This window comes from Manacus candei, unplaced genomic scaffold (assembly GCF_025592945.1).
Source record: "Manacus candei isolate 608988 ecotype Guabito, Panama unplaced genomic scaffold, ASM2559294v1 h1tg000011l, whole genome shotgun sequence".
NCBI classification, from domain to species: domain Eukaryota; kingdom Metazoa; phylum Chordata; class Aves; order Passeriformes; family Pipridae; genus Manacus; species Manacus candei.
This window is the reverse complement of record NW_026138059.1, coordinates 23383627-23406917: the sequence shown is the minus strand read 5'-3', so window position 1 is coordinate 23406917 and position 23291 is coordinate 23383627. Positions and strand designations below refer to the sequence as shown.

At 36.3% G+C, this 23291-nt stretch overlaps 1 protein-coding gene across 9 annotated transcripts in view; it reads right to left on the bottom strand.

The window, feature by feature from the left end:
* Window positions 1–23291, bottom strand: part of BCKDHB (branched chain keto acid dehydrogenase E1 subunit beta) — a 150456-nt gene that overhangs the window by 87860 nt on the left and 39305 nt on the right. For 7 of the 9 annotated variants that reach the window (XR_007902853.1, XM_051778057.1, XM_051778058.1 and 4 more), the window contains exon 8: window positions 23005–23115. Coding sequence is in view for 8 of the 9 variants with exons in the window: in XM_051778057.1 (XP_051634017.1) it covers window positions 23005–23115 (111 nt within the window). In the remaining variant the exon portion in view is untranslated. Of the gene's footprint in view, window positions 1–17387; window positions 17835–21082; window positions 21178–23004; window positions 23116–23291 lie in introns of those variants that run through there. The other 2 variants (XM_051778059.1, XM_051778060.1) reach the window with 2 other exon arrangements.

The following is a 23291-nucleotide window of genomic DNA, read 5'->3' as shown; positions in this document are numbered from 1 at the left end:
GGCACATCACTCATCTCTGCTATATCCAGTCATTAGAGAAGAGACTCTATACCTTCATACTATTAAATCAACCCTAAAACAGAACCAGACACCAATATTGACTATACTTTTCCACCTCAATTTAATTGCCATGACTGTTTTACCTTGGTGTCATTCACAACGACAACAACTGACATTGCATCAGAGCAAAAGGCTAATGATCACTCTGATAAGGAAATGTAAAAAAAAAACCTAATGCCTTTGCAAAACAAATACTTTCGGGGTTCACTCTGAAGGTTTTCTGAACTGCAACCCAGCATTTTTACAGTGAAGCAGCTCAGCAAATTATTTTCAACTTCCCTGACTGCACTCTTAATCCAAGAGTTTCTATAATCACTTTTCTGTTCAATTCTCAATTCATCACATTGGTCATTTTCTCCCTTCCTACAGGCATCAATGACAGAAAAAAACAACACAAGCATGGCACTTCCAGGCACTTTGAAACCTAAGTGCTGACACTACCAATAACATTCTCTGCCCTTACTTAGGAGAAAGCAGTCAAACAAAAATGAGTTTGATGGTAAACTGCATTTAACACTACTACTCTCCACACATAGCAACACTACTACTGCCAGCATAACCAGCTGCTTCACTAACATAGCAACTGCCTTTAAAGAAATTATCAAAGTCAAAATTTTATTATAAATGGCTGTTATTTTGTCACAATGGCAAGTTGCCTATTTTCTTTAAGAAGAAAATCTTGTTCTCAGAACAGAAAGATTTTCCATCTCTTACAGAAAAGGAATTATTTTGATGTTCACTTTCCCATTTAAATTTTTCCATACTTTCGATTTTTTTCTTTAAAGACCATAAAAACTTTCTGCATAATTGAAAAACTAGCTTCCCACAATAATTTTTTAAAAGTCAGCAAAACTACTGCAATTGCATTTGTATTGTATCCTATTTTGCACTAAACATGTATGAAGCAATTATAAAAACGTATAAAAATGAATATTAATAGATATGTGCTTTTACCAAAAACAAATCAGAATATGGAAGCCATAAAAAAAAAAAAGACAGTAAAGTTTCATTAAATGCCTTGAAAAACATTCTTCATTTTCATTTTTAGATCAGCTTTAATGAATCTTTACTTGAAAAATATAAAACCTGAGGGAGGCTACTTTCCTTAACCCATTAGTTCTACTTTTCCTTTAATGCTTCAATAACAAATTAAATTGCATAGCAGCATTCTTGGTACCAAACACCATAACCACAGGAATAGAAATAAGAGCCCAAATTTCTATTCAGCACTTCCCACCAAGAAATATGTAACATAACCTGCCAGATGTATCACTGAGGATTACATTTACTCAGCACACACAGATCCATAGGATGACACATCCCATATACTGACAATCTTAACGAATGCAGTTATTCCATCCCCAGTTTACAGATATCCCATTGTGGGATCTCTGGAAAACCAGATCCTCAAGCACCTTTTTTTTTTTTTTTTTTTTTTACTAGGGTCCTAAGAGAAGGAATGGGGAATAAGTTGTATCCTATTGGCCTGGACACAAGAAAGTTGTAGCTTTCAAATGACCATGTTCTAGTTTGCAAATTCTAGCCACCAGTTGCCCATGACTGCCTTGTCCTAGAAGCAAGAAAAGCTAGAAATAGTATTTTTTTAAGCTCAAACCAACCAAAAAAACCCAATTCTTCACACTGAAGAAAAAATTACTTAAAAGAAAATAAAATAACATCTGGTGTGGGTTTCAACTGAACTAAATTCTCAGAGAAGGAAAATGAGAGAGGTTTCAAATGTACTCTATCACTCTATCACTTCCAAAAGTTGACTGAAATTCATTTACTCATTTGTCAGTAAAATCAAGACAATTCAGAAATAAACAAATGACATGAAAAACCACTATTTCAGAACATACAGGTCAACAGCCCAAAGCATGAATGAGATTTCTCAACTACTGATACAAGACAGTCAGCCTTACGCTCCTTCTGTTAATATCCTGTTAAGTATAACAAACATATCACAGCATTGCAACTGTATAGCAGGCAATCCTAGCTGAACACTGGCAACAATCTACATAGATCAAAGATAAGCTACTTGGAAAAGATGTTATTTTTATTCCATCACTTATGAGGGCCATTGGTCAAAAATCTTTAACCAAAACTTTTCAAACAATAAAATGAAAAAACAGACAATTCTGTAACAGCTGAGTATGCTGATTAACAGCAGGGAATGGAAAATAGGTCCAACATGTTTCTAACTTGACACAAAGAGCTAAAAAGTTGCCAATTTTAACTAATCCACATTAGCAGAGCACAAATCTTAGTCTTCCTCTTAGTAGTAAATCAAAACGGTGGCTTCTAATCCACTCCTGCCTGCTTGTTCATCTGATGCAGCTGAGGTTTGTGCTTTCTGACCTACAAGTCTAGAATTCATTGACTGCAGATGGCATAGCTGAGGCTGCTGTGGCAGGCTTGGACCTACTGCCAGCTTTGGAAGCTCAGAATGAGTTTCCCCAAAGCAAAAAGATCTGTGATAATAAATTTACATGGTAAAGATGAGCAGATCCTTTAGGGCTCCGAGACTGCAAAGAACACAAAGATGAAGAGGCTTTGATTCCGGCTTCTGTCAAGGAGAAGCAAAACATAAGAAACAAAACTAACAGGAATCAGGGACAAGGGAAAGACAGAGAATAGCCATCTGCTGATGTTGAACTAGAGTAATCTTTGCATATCAGGGTGGTAAGACAGGCTGTCCTGCTGCACAAACACCCTATGACACTGTTCCTATAACTTTACCTGCCTTCTCTGCAGCAAAAAATGAAAACAGACAAAATACACACACACACACACAAAAAAAACAAACCAAAAAAACAAACCAAAAAAAACCAAACCAAAACAAAACAGAAAAACACCCACCACCTAGAAATTTCGTCTAACCTCCCTTCCAGTTAACTTCAAATCACAGTAAAAGACCAGATATTACAGAAAATAAAAAAAGATCTAAAAGTAAAATGCATTACAACTCTATCACAGTAATGGAGAAAAACATGGGAAAATTAAGAGAAGTATTAGAAATGTATTTGCTGCCCAATGAGATGTTTACCTGAAATCAAACGATTAATGCTTCATCAAATAAATTATCAAACCATGTACTAAGCTGCAGCATGTTGTAGACAGCTGCCATACTGTCCATTCAGCTCTTTCAAAGTTACTACTGTGCATTTGAATATTGATTTCTAACAAGGAGTAAAGCTCCAAAAATAGGAACTTAAGTTGATGTTACATGGCCACTTTAAATCTGTTCTCTCTAAGCAATCAGTCCAGCTGTACTTCCACCTGATTACTACTTTTACCATCTCCATAGTATTAGCAAAATATAGCTGGATGTAAATCCTAATGAGAGCCCAGAGGAAGGAGAAGGAACAAGTAAACAATTTAGAGCACAGGGAAAAGCTGGACTACATTTTTCACAATGGCAAAGGCAGAAGCAGAAGAGGATGCTACCAGCAGAATAGAGCAGGAAAGACAGGTTCTAGTACAGACCCCCACAGAACCTTCTCGTCACTGGCTTCCTGGTAGAATACTGTACTCTACCCACTAACCATGACCATCTAGGCCCAACCACACAAACACTGTTCTACCTATCCAGCTGTCCATTGGATCACAGCATAACACACTAACTTGGCTACAGGAATATTCTGAGAGAGAGTTTCAAAAGCTTAGTTGCAGTTAAGGTGTCATTCATTGCTCATCCCTTGTCACAGATCCAGACACTTATCACATATTTAGCCTCAGCAAAGCCATGCTTACTTTTCGTCATCTTCTTCTTAATACGTTCAAAAATTATGTGAAATTTGCAGTCGGTGCGAAGAACACTAGTTTTAATTATTAAAAACAGCCTTAAAGCATTTACTGATAATTCATGAAATATATAACATTTTCTTAAATTTGATTACAAAAAGGCAACTGAGTGGTCACAGAAGTAGAAGACATGCATCTGTGAGCAGTCTGAGTGGTGACAGTGAGGTGACCCACAGCTGGGAGCACTTCAGCAATCTCAATACACATTTGCAGAACTATATTCTAAATCATTATTTAGAAAATATTGTTGTTTTCTCCTCGAGCAACTCTGCAGTTGCATCTGGGGTAGACTATATACCCTCAGCAGAGTTGCAGATGACACAAAACTGGGAGGAGCAGCTGATAGGCCAGAGGAGCTATGCTGCCATTCGGAGAGACCTGGGCAGGCGGACAGGAACCTCACAAAGCTCAAAAAGGGAAGCGCAAAGTCCTGTCCCTGGGCAGGAACAACTCCAGGCACCAGTGTACACTGGGGCTGCACTGCTGGAAAGCAGCTTGGCAGGAAAGGCAGACAGATGCCCTGATGGACCCCACATTGACCATGAGCCAGAAATGTGCCCCTGCAGCAAAGAAGGCAAATGGTATCCTGAGCTGCACTAGGACTGTTGCAGCCAGATGAGGGAGGTGATGCTGCCCCTCTACTCACCATTGGTATATACGGCCATACCGGGAGTGCTGTCTGGTTCTGCACTCCTCAGTAAGAGACACATGAACATATTGGAGAGTCCAACAAAGGGCCACAAAGATGAGTAAGAGTCTGGGATAAAGGGACCTCATCCATGTATATACATACCCAAAAGGGAGGGTGCAAACCAGACAGAGCAAGGCTCTTCTAAGTGGTGCCCAGTGACTGCACTGCATAGTTTGTTATTATGCTGATGTTGCATAGCACACTGGTTAAGCCTCACCACTTTGAAATCCTCATCAGGATGAATCTTTTCCCCAGTTTAAAATGTATGCATGGCAGGAACAGTTCATAAAGAACTAATGTGACCACAGCAGGGATGCACATATGGAACATCTTGCAGAGAAATGTTAACACAACCATAAAACTTACTGACTCGACACACCAGGATTTTAATATTCCAGTATGTATCATTTTACACTATAAATGCCAAAAATAATTCTGAAATTATTCCTGCATATTTCTGCATAGCACCAAAAATATAATGCTGTAGCATGAAAATGGTGGTGCAGAGATAATGAAAAATGAAAACAAGCACAGGAATAATGCAAAGTAACATGAAAAATTTAAAAAATTACAGTCAAAACCAAAAGGGCTGGCTACAGGACCAGGTAGAGCATCCGAAGAAGCAATGAAGAGACAATAATAAAAGAGTTATGGCCTTTAGATCCAAAACAACACTGTCAGGGTATGGTTGAGATGATCAACAGAGAGATTTATAAGTTTCCTGCAAAGCCAAGACCCAAGAACAGATTTCCAATGTGTTAGGTACCATAAAAATACAGAGCAGCAGCTTGCAATTTAAATAGCTGAGACTGTAAAAAGAGAAAAGAGATATAACACACAGCAGGGTGCATCTCAATACAGCTTGGGATGCTTCAGTTTTAATAGAACAGTGGTAAAGCAGATTAAAAGGATTGATATTCTATCAAGCAGTGACTAACCCTCTAATGCCTTTCAGTAAACCTAGTCTTGTAAAACAATACTGCTACAAACCCTCTCGTAATACCTTTGTAACACCATTTTATGTACCCTAAAACAGTTAATTGCTAAAAAAGCAGCAGCTGCTAACAATGGTCATAGAATGTAGGGACAATGGAGCAAAGTTATGTTTTGTGCAGATGGATACTCCTGCTTAACCTAAAAATAAACTAAGGAACACAAATTAGAGTATTCGTAAATTAATTTGCCTCTTCAGTTTTTTCATACTCATGTTCAGAACTAACACTTATTTTAGGTCTTAGAAGTTATAAGTCTATTAGTAAGCTAAAATTTAGGATTATTTAGCCCTTTGGCCTTTCAGAAATTATGTGCATAGTGCTTATTAAAAGTCACAGGTTGTGAAAATTTCATCTCTCACTCAAATTCCTGGAATAATCAGGCTGTAATAGTATATATATATACTATAACAATTCTTTATTAAAAATAAAATAAAATCCAAGCTTTTAAGTCTGAGTGTTTGTTGAGGTTCCTCCAAGCAAATCTTTTAAGGAAAAACTGCAGTCTTCTACAACCAAAAAGGGAGGGAAAACACCCACTTTCCATAAGATCATAGAATCATAGAATCATAGAATCAGCCGGATTGGACAGGACCTCTAAGATCATCAAGTCCAACCCTTGATCCAACACCATTGTGGTTACTAGACCATGGCACTAAGGCATCTACCTCAGAACTATCAAAGTACCTAAACCACTGAGACATCTAGCTAGCTTTATCACCCGTCCTCATAACCACCTAGCTCAGCACCCTCACTCTTTCAGGTGCTCTGATTCTCATGTAGAGTCACATGGAAAAGTCAGACAGCAAAGACGAGTCATAAAACTTTACGAGGATGAACAGTGTCTCAAGTAAATTCCCAATTTATTCTTTTATTCTCAAAAAACAGATGGGATCTTGGCCAGTTCTTAAAGAGCTCCCACAGATAATTCAGTTATTTGTAAGATTCGCAAAACTTCTGAACACCTCTCCGGTTATTTTGGAGGATCTAAGAATGGGACAACTAATTCACTGCCATACCCACACCCCATTATACACATAAAAACACTGTCTGGAACAAATTTTAGCATTATTCACCAGAAGCAAAACACTGTGTTGCCAGATAGGACCCACATAATAGGCCTCCTCAGAATAATTTTATTGAGGCTAACTATGGGTTTAGAGAACTTGAAAAAAAACTAACAACTGTTCTTAAAAGAAACAAAATCGCATCAGGTCACCAGGAAAATAAGTAAAACAGTCTGAAATTTTATTGCTGAACACAACAATACTTTTATTTTCTATTGAATTACTCAGTAGCTTCTAGCACAATTCAAATAACTATGTAACACAAAAAGTAGAGTGTCCCAGCAAAAATCCTGCCTTGATCTGAAAAGAAAGATTAAAATGAAAGTGATGTTTCTTAAAGCTGTAGATGAAGAAAAAGACTGTGAAATGAATGTAAGAACTTGAGGGCAGGACAGAAGAAAAACATGAATGCTGAAAAATGAGAAGTGCAGGAGTGTCAACGAAGAAAAGAACAACAAGAAAAAAGAAAAGGCCATGGCAGGAGGGATGCCAAGTTTTTGAAAGAAAATACCTAGATTCTAGAAGATATGAAAAAAGGAACTGAGAAAAGTGCTGGTAATACCAATTGTGGCATACTCCTTGCCTGTTTTTCACTCTGGTTCATACTGGGCATTCTAGCATGACCAGGACAGCAGCGAGACTTTGTTCAGGCCATGACAGTTCACTATTAGCCTGATCTATGCGATTTGCTCTTTATCCCTATACAGTGCCTTCAAAGACTCTCTTCTGTTTCTGCCCCATTCTAAGATTTAGGATCCCTGACAGTCTTCCAACCCACAAATATAATTGTTTACTTTTCCCTTTCAGGAGGAAAAACACCAAAACTAACCATGCACAATGCTCGAAGATTCCCTTCTAAGACATAAAGCCTCCTCAGGCTACTATATTGAACTGATCTGACCAAACATCTCACCAAACTTTCAACAGAAAAAGATTGAATATCAAGTTGTAAGACTAGTATAAATAACATCTGAACTCTAATAAAACATCATCTATCTGTAGGCTAATCACGCCAGCCAGAACATCTGATAACACAACTAATCAAGTGCAACATTTCAGAACTGGGCAATGGGGTTTGGGTTTTTTTAAAACCACAAACAGGAATAGAGAAATTCTGTCCTAATCCTTACCAAGATGTTGGCATGGCATGAAAATAGATGTTTAAAAAGGATGTTCTAAATGGTCAAACTTTCACAGATACAGTTTATCTAAAATAATGTACTCAGTACTAACTCAGTGTCCTTCAGTTGCCACATGTTCACAAAACGTTTTAGACACAGAAGAAGGGAACATCAGTAAGTTTCTAGCCACCAGTAAACACCTGTGAAGATGTCTTTTAAGTGTGTGGTGGGGAAAGAACCACTTTGTTGACAGATTTCATATCAGTAACTGTCTTTTTCAAGTAACACCACAAGAATCATATTGAGGAAGACCAGAGCATGTATGCTAAATCTGAAAGCTAGTGCATTTTATAATCTGAAAAACCATTTTGAAAATTTACACTAGACTTCTAAAAAAAATTCACCCAAACTCCCAAAGAAGCAGGAGCTTCAGCACCTATGAATCCAGCATCTGCTTCATTCCAGTTTCCTGAACTTAATTCCAATTTTGATAGCAAAAATATAGCTTCACAGACAGCTGAATCGTTTTCACCGCAGCTGTTGAACCCACTTATGCCTAGGACTTATTGGACTTAGAATCTGAATTACTAAAACGGATTATATGGGAAAGCAAGAGGCAATACAATGGAAAGATCTGAGCAAAATAATCACTAAATAATTTAAGAAAAATATGAAGTAGACCAGGATGGTCAGGGAGACGTCTGAAAATGAGAGCTGTGCCATCTCTGACCCCTTAAAAACAAACTTTAGTAGGTATCTAATAGATGTGATAACTATTTGAAGGATACACATTGTTTACAGAATTTTGTGCCAAGTATCTTGCAAGCTTATGCCTTAAAAATTACTGTATCCCTTGTTTATGTTCTTAATATATTTTTTCTGTATTACTTACTACTTAATTTTTCTAAAACAACAACCAATTCTTCTCACTCATTCACTGTTATATTTTGTCCTACTCTCCCTCTATCTCTTGTGCCCTCTTCATCAAAACCATCTAAGCAATCCTTGTGTCATTTCTTCAACAATCTTCAATTTTTTCTACATTACACACTCTCTGTATTTGACCTATTTCAACCTATGGAAGAATGAATAGTAATTTACAAGGTATATATTAATTTTCAGCCTGTCAGCCAAGAAAATGAGGGTCTTGTGACCTGACCTAATTTTTCTGTCCATTTGTCAGTGTCCCGATAGTCATTTTGCAGCAAGACTTAAAAGTATTGAGTTCCTTCAAGCTTGGTAAAAATCAGCCTCTCTGAGGGACATTAGTACTCCTACTTAGTAAACTAACAAAAGAAAATCTGCACTTAACACTATCTTTCCCACAGCTCTTTCAGCAACCAGTATGCATCAATAAATTCTCTTTTTTGTTTAGCCAGCCATTTCAGAGAAGAGCTGAGCATCCTAATACAGGTAAATGGAGAATATGGAATGGTGGAAGGCAGGAAATATGGAACCTGAATCCATATAAAACTAAGCTTTACTACTCACACAGTAATTATTTTTCATTTTTTATCACAATGTTGTTATCCAAAGTAAAGCAATCAATTCATTTCTATCCCTTCATAGCATTGCATGGGAAGAGAAGAGATGGTAAGGCCAAATCCAAAATCCATGGAACATATATCTGAGAGTTCTGTTTGGGTTTTTTTTCCAGACCTCCATTTAATGGAACATTCCTACTATGCTGTTGGGATTTTTACATCATTAACACAGCATCCTCAGTAATTTGCCTGTAACTTTTTAATTTCAGTTTCCATAAAAATATCATCAAACTTGAGAAATAATTATTTTTATTTAAGTAGCAACCCTGTTGCTTCTGCAACAATTAGTTTGATCTTTTTGATGTGTGTCTCTCAATCCAGTAATTTTGATATAACTTCTTTTTCCCCAGAAGAATTACTACAGGTACAATCCTTGGAATAAAGGTAAAACATTACCTCTTGATATCAACTGATTAAGATTACATGATGACTCAGTCTATATAAATTTGCAGTTGTTACTATTCCTGTTTTCTGGACTAATTGTATGTGACAAGAAGTCTGAAGCTCTATGATGTAAACAGAGGTTGATATTCAGCAATCTTTCCTTTATTGTAAATTTGACTTTTATAATCTATGACTTTATTTTCTGACAAATGCCACTATTACAATCTTCCAGCATGTTCCATCGAAGTCTTCCATAGCCAAGATAAAACTAATAAAAAGATTAAATTACACTCAAATAAAAACCTCTTCCAATGCTCAAAGACATTAAAAAGGTCAATCACATGCCTTTTAGTTCTACATTATTCGATCAAATTCATTCTCCAATTATCCATTTCCATTAATTTTAACAGCCTTTGTGCAAAAGTGACATGCTTCTTAGAGCTATAGTAAGACAATGACATTTGCTGGGTTAGCACAGGACAATAAAGCATTAATATACATAAAAACTGTCACAAAATACATGCATTTGTCACTGATGTCAATAGAAATCTCTTCAAACACCAAATCAAGCCTCAGATTTGAGACAGATATTTCTCGACACACAAGAGCTACATTTCATTGCTACATTGAACTCTTAAACACACATTAGCCCAAAAATCACTAATTATAGCAGTTTTAAAATGTACACAAAAGAAAGTCTATCTGTAGACCAAGAAATACACTTTATTTTTAAATAGCCTCTCCTGATGAGCTGAAAAACTGTGAAAGTAAGCTGCAAAAAACCCAGCCTGCTTCCATTAACTGATATAGATTTTTTTTACTGTATTGATCACCATAGCATCAAAATGAGTCAGCAGTGTGAGCAATAAGAGTTTATAAATATTCCTTATCTATTTAGTGTATGCTCCTAAAAGAATTAACTATCTGGCTTCTTCTGTTCAACATGATACACAGACATTTGCATTTCTCACTTAGATTAGCAGCTTAAAAGATATGCTGAACCCTTTACATGCTTATCAACAAGACAGCAGTCATCTTCATCCATGACAGAATAAATACGCAAAGCCTGTAATTCATTCACTGCAGAGTTCTGAATATTGCTGAATAATAGTCTTTGTTCCCTCATTTCTACTTATTTCATACTGTTAACATATCTGAGACACAGTGTTTACTCTAAACACTTTGAAATGTGATAGTCCTAGACTATGTGTCACATGAATATTTTTCTCCCAAATCACTAAGGCATTTATGTTTGACAGCAGATAGGATGCAGACAGAAAATCATGAAGTTGGCATAAGAACCATACAAGGCACAAATAAGCCCTTCTTGTCTGAAGCTTTGATTTCCTAATGTAATGCTTTTGAATAACACTCATTCCAAGTCAGGAATTAATTCTACATCACTGTAATCATTAAAATGCCTGTAGAGATCTCCTCAGTTACATCCTCTACATATGCAGGGAACAGAGAGGAAAGACGTTAAATACAGATCCATGGAAATACCAAGGAGCTTTGTACATCTCAGAGCATGACAATGGAAGAAGCATAACCAAACTTGTCAATGGAGCAAAACTATATTTGACCAGAGTGTCACTTCATTTTTGGACAGCAATAACTAGCAGAGCTGTAGATCTGTTATAGATCTCTAAAAAATCTGGTTTGCCAGTAGAAAGGCCAGAGGGAAGACCAATTACCCAGCACCGTAGGTAGCAAACAAAATGTGGTTGTTTACTAGTTCTCTCCATTTTCCTACTCTGAGTAACATTTGCTTACAGAAAACCACCCCATCTTACAAAAGCTCTACAGCTTACTGCTCCATAAATTCTGTGTTCTCTGATACTCTTTGCAAAAAACTATTCAGGAGCAGGTTTATCACAGTTTCTAGATTTCTCAGGTAAAATTTTATTGAGTGGAATGTATTCATTTTAGAGAGAGACTGTTGCTTAGCTTTTGTTGTCACTTATTTTCCTCAAAGGGGAATTGGTTAAGCACATACTAAATGGTTGGTACGCAGAATTCAGAAAATTGGAAAATGGGACTAAGGGGCTGTATTGTCATGCCTTGAAGAAAATTAGACAAAATATCTAAGGCTTTAAAACTTACTGGAAGCCCAAACAAATCAATGTATTTACATTAGACAACACCAGAAAAAGGAGAGATTAATACAAGTTTTATAGATGGCAAGACCATGCCACAAAGAAATTGAGTAATTTGACAAATATCTTAAGTAGCACATGATAGAAGGAACTGAAAAGCACTGACTAATGCAAATCACAATCTATTCCTTTATACTTTCACATTTCTAATTATGTTTACTTATAAAAGCATTGGGCCTCTAAATTATGTAATTTTAGATTGCTCAAAGTCTCCTATTTATTTAAAGACGATCATTTCTGTATTATCAGTAAATATTTTATTTCTTTAGAACTTTGCCAATGTATACAGCTCAATATTTTGAGAACACATGGAGAATGCTTAAAACTTCATCACATCAGCAATTTCCTCAGTACTTTGCTGAATCCAGCTGCACAATCATGTTGGTTCTGACATTACTTTAGATGATAATGAAATTAATACTAAATTAATAAAGAATACAAGAGGGAGGGAGAATATGAGTCTTCTGCTTCACAGCGACCTTTATAATGATCTTTTCCCAATACTGAAAAAAAAGGTATTTTATTATAGACTACTACAGGTCAGAAAACTAGTTAACACTATGTTGCTTTAGGCAAAAAAGGTTACAATCTTATTAAATATTTAACAACTATTGAAGTCACTGAGAAAAAAAAATATGTATCTAAATTTATCTTTTGTATTGGGCAAATTCCACTGTGCTACTAAGTCATTTCTGAAATAAGCAAAGGTCCATATATTAGCTTTTTAATTACTCCAAGTAATTGCCCCTAGAAAACCTCTACATTTTGCAACATTTCACCAGTGCAAGTAAGTGTAATTAGGTCTAACAACCAATATCTTTCACAGGCTTAACTTCAAAATAGATATATCAATCATGATGGTACTTAAAAACCTAAATGACATAGATGATCCTTTAAATCCAGATGCATACATACCCAGTAACATATGCATTAACTACTCCAAATACATTTTGATTGTCCAGTAGAAAAGACAATTTACAAATGACTATGTAGACTGATTCACAGAATCACAGAATCTGCTGAGTTGGAAGGGACCCACAAGGATCAAGTCCAACTCCTTTGAAAGATTTATTTTCTTTCACAGGAAAATAAAACTATATTAAAATAAACTGCTGACATAGTTTTTAAGATCTAAAAATCACATTTTCCTCTAGTCAATCCACTATTTAAAACACCATTAGGCTCTTAGCCAAAAAAAAACCGACAGCATCAAGAGATTTCTTTAACATGAACAAAAAAACATAGCTGGTAATCAGAAATTAATTGTTTCCACAGGCTTTTTAAAGCGCAACATTTGTTGCCATCATACTGCAAATACTTCAACACAAACAAGTGGAAAACAAAAAGTCACATTACTGTGCTTAATAATCCAAATTTACTTTTTTCTTCTCAACGTTAACTCCATTTTCCCTGTAAGGAGAAGCAGACAGAAAACACACACATTCTAAATTTAATAAAGAAACTGAAATTTCTAAAAGAAAGCTTTCAAAACTTTGAAAAAATAATAAACCAACTTTTGCCTTTAGTGCTAAAATAGTGTACCAGTTTAATGTCAAATGATCAATAGATGCCATATACTCTTTAAATACAAAATAGATTCCCCTTTTGCAATAGAGCCTTCTAAGCCCTTCCTCCTTAAGAAATTTGTAGCCTTCCATCGCAGCACTGTTTTGAACATCTAAGTCTAGGTAGCGTGTCAGTAAAAGCCCCAGAAGTGCCAAATATGATAATGTAGTATAGATTAATACTTAGTGGTAAGGTTTGACCACATGTTAAAAGAGTGGTTTTACAGTTTTGTCATGTGCAGAACAAACTACATTCATGAAACTGGCAATATGGGTTTTTTTAGCTGGATGGAGAAATCAAAATGCACACCTACAACACAAGCATTATACCGTAACCAAGTGATTTTAAATTACCACTTACTGTTTTTCTCACCTGGAAAGTTTGATTAGCATTCTCTGTAAACAATTGCAAGTCTTAAGCTACAAGACACAAACCAAAGTACAGTTCCAACTTACAGCACACTGCACTGCTGATCCAAGTAATGCGACTACCGTTTAAACAGAATATTGCTCAGGCAAGTGGATAAATATTTCACACATGTATCAAATGGGAAAAAAGAAAGAATTGCTTGATCTTAAAATCATATCATGGTAAGCATTTCTAATACTGTCAGCTTCTTCAAAAAATTTAGGTTGAATGAACAATTCCCCTCACACCACATTATTTTAAAACATGCTTAAGATTATTCTAATGTTTAGCATGGTTGTTTTAGATTGCTTCAGATTAAGACCTTTCCATACTTTATTAATTTAATTTCTGGCTGCTTTTCTTATACATCATTTTTCATATTCTATCGTCAACGAGAAAAAAAACAGTTTGAACTAATTCCCCCTAAAGACTTTTTATAATTTTATAAATAAAAATCTTACCTATTTTTAAATAAAATAAACTGGCAAAACAACTATATATCAATATGGTAAAGTTCTTAACGTGTGTCAGAGGCAATAAAAATTGCATAACAAGAAGATATAATACATATAACAAGAAAATAGCTGTTTTCTATCATAATGAGTCAAGAAAGTAATTAGACATTCAGGATTTTATGCATTAATTCAGCTCACTAGATTTGCAGGGGGAATCAGTCAAACAGGCTAAAAAATTTCAAGAGATTTGGGGGATTTTAGGAATAGTCCATAATAGATTGCCAGAAAAAGTTACTATAGAATATACTGAGTTTATTTAGAAGAAACCCTTCAACTGTAGTGAGCATTGTTGCATGGTAGACCAAAAATTAAAGCAGCCTGTAAGTATGGACTCTTGAGCACAAAACAAAGACAAGAGGGATGGTAAATGGTTTATCTAGTCCCACATTAGTAGCATCAGAGAAGACAAGAGCATAACGAAAACTAAGTCTAATCAATATATCTATCAGGTCAGCGTTTAAGATGTCATCCTACCAGGTATAGTTCTAAGACCTTTGGAAAACACCTTAATGAAAAAAAAATCTTACCATAAAAAAATCTAACAATGTTTCCACTTGGAAATCTCTGCAGTCAATATAGTCTGTGCTTGTATTACAAGCATTTCAGATTGCCTTCACGGAAAGCTCACTGTGAATAGAAAAATACTTACAAGAAGCCAAATTAATTATTAATTATTAATATATTTATTAATAGCATTCTGCTATTAATAAATATATATGCTGTTAGACAATAATTCACTAAAAAGCAGGTTAAATATTGGCATCTCAAATTTCAACATTATCTTTAAAATCATTGCAGAAATACTTAAAACTACATTCCCATGAGGTAAAGGTTAATAAAGCACAAATAATAAGAATCTACAGTATCCAAATTCTAAAAAAAAAAAGTAAGCAAAAACAAACAAACAAACAAAACAGTTTAAAAGAGCAGCTGGCTCAACTAAATGATAATAGCAGGGTAAATAGCTACAGGGCAATACTGTAGGGAAGCAATAATTATCTCTATGGAATAATGATTCATATATGATTACCATCACGGAGCTTCATCTCAACTACCATTAGCATTCAACTATAGACTATGTACCACTACTCATTTACTTGCACAAGTGCCTTTAAATTTGAAGTTTGTAATATGGAATGTGAGCAAAAAGGAAATGAAGAATTCATGGATGGTATCATCGGCACTATACTCAATGTTAACAGAAACTATACACAAATACCTTTTCTCTATTCAAGGTTTTCTATAATCAGATTCTTTCTCAAGTATCACTTATGAATATATATGTAAAAAGACTGAGAACTACTTTTATATTGGGAGGGAGAAAGGAGAAAACAGAACTGTATATACACAAACACCTCAGCACTGAAGTACTTTCCTGAAACAAGATGCATAGGAACAAAAACAAGGGTTTCATTCAAAGTTTTCTTGCAATATAGATGAGCAAAGATATGAATAATTGGTTTCTAAAATGGTTATGTATATATTCTCATAACTTTAAAATGACTGCCTGCAAGCATGGCTCCAGTGTTCTGCTTCTGGAAGCCAACGAACAGTCCACAGCACACTCTAGCAACCTGAAACTACAAGACCAAAAGACACAAGTTTCTTATGGAAACAGTGACAAACTGTCATCATGTAAGCAGTACAACTTTAATCATATTTTATAGGTACAAGATCCGTTCAGTAAGAAATCCAAGGAGCAACATGTAAAATGGCAAAAGTTCAAGAACAGATAGCCAAGAAACATAAATCTGATCCCAGGATACCTGTGCTACAACTATACAGTTTGATGCCTGGTGAGTGCATTTAATGCATAAAAAAACCACATCAGGCCTGCTGATCTTGATTTTCCTTTATTCACAGTCCAAATAGATGAAGTAAACTTAAAGGAATGGGAACAACAAGCTGGTAGACCAATAGGTCTGCTAGGACATGCTGGCTCTTAAGTATAGGACACCAATGATCTACTATTGAAAATTATTCAATTGCTGATGATGTCTGACTAAAATGCCACTTGTGCATTAAGGAGAATGCTCTAATACATGCTGTAAAAATGGCTCCCATCAAAAAGCCTTGATGGAAAACAGACTCAGAGTTTGCCCCTGATCTGCTCCCCAGTGCTGTTCCCTCTGTGGAACTCTGCTTTCTCTTTTGCTCAGATTTGCTCTTTCCAATGAGCAGCAGATGGTTTTGCAGCTTGACAAGAATTTGTGCTGACCTCAATGTGGAGGTCTGCAGAACCCTGCCTAAAGAAGAGCAAAGCAACACCAAGTCCCTAGAACCACGTACACCCCTTCCCCTGTCCGTAATAGTGTCCTAAAGAAGCAACTTCAGAATTATTATCCTTAACAATGTCAATCCATAAACTACACTCCTGCAAAGGCACCGCTATTTCTCCACAAAATTCCAAGCTATCCAGGCTCAGAGTAATCCACAAGCCCTTAATGTTGCAGTTCAGATTACAGTGCTTTTATTACTAAGTTATGAAGGAATAATTTTCCACATTTCTTTGCACTACAGTAGCAACAGTTCAGAGGAGGTTAAGATGACTAATCAGGTAATAAAACCAAATTTTTATCATTATGTGTGGCAAATACTTGTCTTTTAAATAATACAAAAGCATAGAAATGTGCATTTGCAAATTTTCAACTGCAAAAGTAAAAATGGTAGATGGATACTAATCAGTTTAAAGTTTAAATAACACGCTTGGCTCGATTCAGGGTGAAAAAAAAACAGTAACTTGCAGAATCCCTTTAGAATACTTAATCCTGAGCTAGATTTCCCACTTCCAGTAACACAAGCATATTTTTCAATATAAAAACCACAACTACAGAATTTTACCCCGAATGTGACCAGTGAAGCACTGGGAAGTGTGCCACTGGCTTTTTAATCAATACCACACCACCCAACAGTTCATACACAGAAAAATCCACACAGCCTAATCTATTTAAAGCTTCCAAGCTAATCTGTTAAGTGTACAGAAGAGAATAAAACCTTGTCTGAAAACTTTATTTCTGAAAGGGAGAAAAAGTATCTTTAAACAGTTTCGGAGGTTACAAAGAAAAAATTTTTATAGATATTATCTATACATCTCATGTTTCATTTTCTTGAGCAGCACCCTTCATGGTAGCTTAGTCTTTCAATAATAACACAGCTAATCAATTATGTAGTGTGAAAATGTCTGGATTAGGAACTGACATCTTTCCTGCACTAAATGCAGATGTCTGCATGCACAAGCAACAGCTGGCAGTCAGCACTGTATAGTCAAGGCAGAGGTTTCATTATCAGCAGGGTATGTTGAGAAACACATTAATTTCATGTGTTCCTGTTTACAGGTGAAGGTATAACTGAGAGAAATCTCTCTTGATCCCAGTCCACTCATACATGAATAAAACACACAGATGTAGGATGTTGGTGTTAGAATAAGCACAAGGAATGCATTCTCTCCCTCAGGAAAAAAAAAAATCAACTCCATGGACAGCTAACTCCTCTCTCTTTGAATCATAACCACTGCATCACTCCAGCCCTAGGGAAAAAAGGAAGAGCTTTAGTCAAAATCAGTGAAGACTGTCAAAATAAACGAGACCTACCAAATTTTTCACTGGCCCATGAAATGACATCATGCTCTGAAAATGCATATATAGACAAGAGGCTCAGTAATCTAAGAACTGTTGCATTTCCTAATGAATCACCAAAGGCAGCACATACTCAACAAGCTTGTGTCACTTTCTGACACATAACACAACTTTTTATGTTGATCTATACAACTACATATTTAGAGTTGATGCTTTCAATCCTCTAGGGGTAAAGCACAAGAAATTGCATCATGTCTCATTCAGAAGCAATATACCAGAGCTCTGAGCATATACAACCTGTAGAATATACTCCATTTTTCTTGCAAGAGACTTTAGAAAGATTACAGATCAGCATGTGTTTTAATGTATAAAAATATACATAAAACACACACAGATTCTTTCTTTTTATCCAAGCAAAGAGATTTCAGATATGTTTTTTAAACAGGTCAACCACTCATGTCAACAGTAGATATCATCTATGAGCTATACAATGAGGGTACAATTTATCTCACCTAACTTTACATTACACTCAGTCAGGGCTTCCTTTTTTTTTATTTTTTTAAGATCAAACTTGTAAACCATGACATTTCCAGAGGCCAATTTATCTCATCCAAAACCAGACTGCTGAAGCAGCTGGGAAGAATGACCCTCAGGAGATATCCATTCTCTAGAACAGCTCTATGAGCTACTGTAAGTAGCTCAAACTTCATTACTCATCCTTAGACATTTGAAGATTGACAAAAGAAAAATCTAGCCCCTGTTTGCACATTCACCAATCTCAGGAACTGTGCAAAAAAGAAAGTTACAATTATTCCTGGGATCCATTCAAAGCCCATAGTAGTCTGCTCCAGGCAGGTGCAACCTCATCTCCTTATGCAGAAGACAAATGCTAAGCCATTTCAAAACTGAACATAATCTCAAAATCTTAAAAATGCAAATAAAATATCAGTAAAGTTAGGCAGCAATTTTATCTATGTTCACTATATTTATTCTTTATGTTTATCTATGTTTCACTCAGAGCTATATATTCATAAACATGCTCATAGGAGCAATGCAAAGTCAAAGCAGATGCTTAACTTGATGAGAAGAGGCCTCTGGTGGCAGTTGTGAAGTACAGTTCATAGTTCTACGAAATATGGATTTTATAGAAAAAGCTACAGAAAGCAGATTAAGCAGTTAGGTTTGCCATGAAAATTCTGACATATGACTCCTCACCTCCAAAGCACTAACAATTTCAACCTACCCTTCTGCACGTCTACAGCAGTTGTCAAATTAGTCTTAAAGCTGCATATATTTCCAGCTAAGTAAGACTAAAATAACAGCCTTTACTGATCATAAAGGACAACCCCTCCCAGCAGTAAAACAGAGGGACGTGTTTTTATAGCCAAACCCAAAGTCCTGCTCTCCAACACCACACAGACTCCCATCAGCCAAGGACCATGCATCCCAGCACCAGCAGAAGAGCAATAAGGTTGCAGTGTAACACATGCACCATCCTTTTCCTCTGCATCCAACACAACAAAGAGACACTGGACGTATTTCAAATACAGACGTACAACAAGGTAAAACAAAAATGTTTATGGAGACTGACGCAAGTAATAGCCTGAGGCAAAGGGCAGCCTGTAACAGGTTATATTTGCCTATAGGTTGGACTGGAGTAAAAGCAATTCCATTTTCATTTAAGAGCCCGCAAAGAGAACATAAGCAGACCAACAGACAGCTGAGGACTTCCTCTGGCACAGCCAACTTTTCAGCTGCTCTCTTGGTCCCTGACACTGGCATCTCAGGAAGGGAATAACAAGTCCCATCACACAAACTTGTAAGCCACTTGTAAGCCACTGTCAACTGCAACAGCTGACACAAGCAATTCCTCTTGGGATGAGGCAACAACAAGCACCTAGAACTGTAGTTTCCAACCTTCTGTTTACATTGGCAATTACCTTAAAAGCTGTCCAGAATGCAAATTAAGTTAAAAAGTTTTCAGTGTTGCATAATGTAACCAACTAATGCACAAATGCAAACCACTAATTATTTTCAGCTGAGCAAAACAGACAAGATCTACAGAAGAAGAGAATTTAACATTTCTCCCATCAGACTGACCAGTCTGCAGCCAAACTAACATAAGAGCAATGCTAAAAACATTTACTATTTGGTATTTATTATAATAAACAGCTGAACTGCCTAGCCAATGTGCACTGTACTTTTCTTGAAACAACCCTCTTAATGGTAAACAGATTTAAAGCCACAGGTCCATCTGTTCCATCTTTTAAAGGGATAGAGCACCTCTCCCATGAGGATAGACTAAGAGAATTGGGATTGTTCAAGTCTGAGAAAGAGAAGGTTTTGGGTGACCAAATTGTGGCCTTCCAGTACCTACAGGGAGTGTACAAGAAAGATGGAGAGAGACTTTTTACAAGGGCATGTACTCATAGGACAAGGGGGAATGGCTTCACGCTGAAAGAGAGTAGATTTAGATTAGATAACAGAAAAAATCTTTACTGTGAGAGCGGTGAATCACTGGAAGAGGTTGCACAGAGATGTTGTGGATGCCCCATCCCTGGAAGTGTTCAAAGCCATGCTGGATGGGGCTCTGAGCAACCTGGTCTAGCGAAAGGTGTCCCTGTCCATGGCAGAGGGGTTGAAACTACATATCTTTAAAGCCCATTCTGACCCAAACCACTCTATGACTCTGTGATCTTTTTACTTACGCTACAGCTACCTTAAAAGATGTCTAGAATGGAACAGGAGCTGAAAATCTTCATGAAGCATCTATTTTTAAAGAACATATTTGCAAAATATTGTACAGCTAAAGCTCTGTACTTCCTATGCACAGCTCCATTTCTTCCTGACAGCATTTCAGTGCAGTTTTAACCAAACAAAACAGACTTAACTGCTAATTCAAAGAGATGCTTTGTTTTCAAAGAATGACAACTCAAATCTTTAAAGAAGGAAAAAAATTTAGCTAAAAAAATTGAATTATTTTACTTTTCCAGAAGAGGTTGTAAAGGATTTATTACAGCCAAAGTTTCTCTTCATATTGATGACTAAATCAACACATCTCATTTTTTACAGCTAGAAAGTACATCCAGGTAACGTGAAACACACTTCAAACAAACAAGGAAAACACTTCAACTGAGAAGAGCAAATTTATATGAAGCAACTCATAGCTATACATGCAAGTACACAACTTGTTACACATCCACAACCGGGCAGCAGGACACTGTCGATCGCAGATTTCCAACATGGATCTTTCCTCCCATAATCTGCTCCTCCCAGTCCCTCAGGTAATTATAACTGTGGAGAAATACAAGGTTTGCCTCAGAGTAGCAGATCAATGGCTCATCTTTCCCTTTTTTACACTTAATATCTTTATGCTTTACCCGACCAAAAGCAAGGCCCTTACTGAGCAACCACAGAATAACAAAACACTTGTCTACACAATTAAGGCATTCCAAGTACATAGAGAGAGTCAGATAAGGAGGTGTGTGTGACCTGCCCCATTTAAATATCTCTACAATCTGAGTTAGCTGTAGATATGATACCATTATGCCTTAAATTAGAAACTGCAGGCAGAGAAAGTACTTGATGGAATCACACACCTTTTTCAATCCCATGGCTCTTCTCATCCCTATGGTTATCTTAACTCAGTACACTACAGTTACTAGGCCTGAGTTAACAAAGCTGCAGACATCTGTCAGTTTTCTGAGTGATTTGTTCAGCAGCACAAAATGAGCTAGTGTACAGAGACTGAATAAGGACCCAACAAGTTGATAGCCAGGGTCCTGCAGGAAGCTCACAGCTCTAGCGTGCTAATCACACACCTTGTCCAAGTTTACACCAAGGGAGCCATTACTGCAAACTGAGGCATAAACCTTTGGCTATGCTTTAATTGTTAATGCTGTAAATAATGCAGAAAGAAAAGCACCTGCAGAACCTTTCAGAGCATTACAGTCCAAAAGCATGTTCATCAGCATTGGTACTGCTGGATGGCACTCAGGTAGTAGTTCTTCTCTCATTTCTCAAGTAGCTTGACAAAACATGGTTTCATGGAAGAGACATAAGACTAATTTTCATGACTAACAATACTAACATTTAATTTGCAGAATCTAAGTTTATTAATGTATTTGTAATGTTAAAAGTACCTCACCAAACAGTTAGGTGAAAAATGAAGGAAAAAGATTACAGAAACTGAAAATAATGTCCAAATTGCTAAATCAGGACAATGTGAAAAAAGATAATCATTGGGAGAGGAGAAATCAAGTTTTCCCCAATAAAGTTCTGTTCTAATGGCCTCAAATTTCTTTGGTGGGTTTTAGTGTGGGTTCGTTTTTTTTTAATTCTGACAAATGACACTTTTGAAAGTGTGCCTTTGGATTCTTACCTACATTTACAAAAACCTTTGGAAAATACTTTCCCTTCCATTTAATTCAAGGTCTTTCCTCCCAAAAGCTCTTAGCTACTGAAGAGAAAACAGTATGCAGGAGGGAAGAAAGAGGTAAGTAGACCAAGGTATGTGTAAGTACAATAACCATTTCCCGTGGTTTCGCAGTATATGGGAATTCAAATTCCAGTTTCAGCTGCCCAGTGTTTTTAAAGTCTTTGCAAAATCAAAGACTTCCACAAGAAGACAAGGACTTCACAGTACCCATGAATTTCAAACTAGATAGTCTGAGAATGCTGCCTTTTCTCCCAAACCCAAGTATTCACATATCTTAAATCAGAACATTTATTTCTAGAAATACAGACAAACAAAACCAAGGCACATTATTGCACATCTAAAACTAGATAAAGGTCTTAGACTAAAACAGCAGGAAAAAAAGATAAAGATTTCTCCTGATCTTTTCAGACCTAAAGACGGCAAAGATAACACAGAGAGTCAGAAATCGTGGAAAAGAAGTTTTCAAGTAGAAGTCTGATTAAATCCAGCCCTCTGTTTCAATGCAAAGAACATGAATTCTGACAATATTTTGAATCCTGAAACAATGTTTGGTCCATGTAATGTGCATTTACGCTGCATATATGATACAGAACAATATACATAATACAAAGCAAAAAAATGTAGGTCTTTAAAAAAAGCTTAGGCTTGTTGTGGTTTTAAATTAACGTGCACCATTTTCTTACCTTGCAAATGGTCTCTGTATCCCAGGGTAAGATGGTCCTCAGATCAATAACTTCACAGGACACACCAAGTTTTTCTTGAGCCATTGCTGCCACCTCTTTGATCACATGTACCTGAAAAAGCAATGTATTATCACCAAATAAACATGTAAATTCTGTTTAAGTTGTTCTAAATTATGCATATTCAAGCAGTGATTATATCATCTGCATGTTGAGCAGAGACCTTTCTCTTCAGTAAAAACCATTTATTACTCAGTTCATTCTTATTTACTACTTACATTATTCCTAGT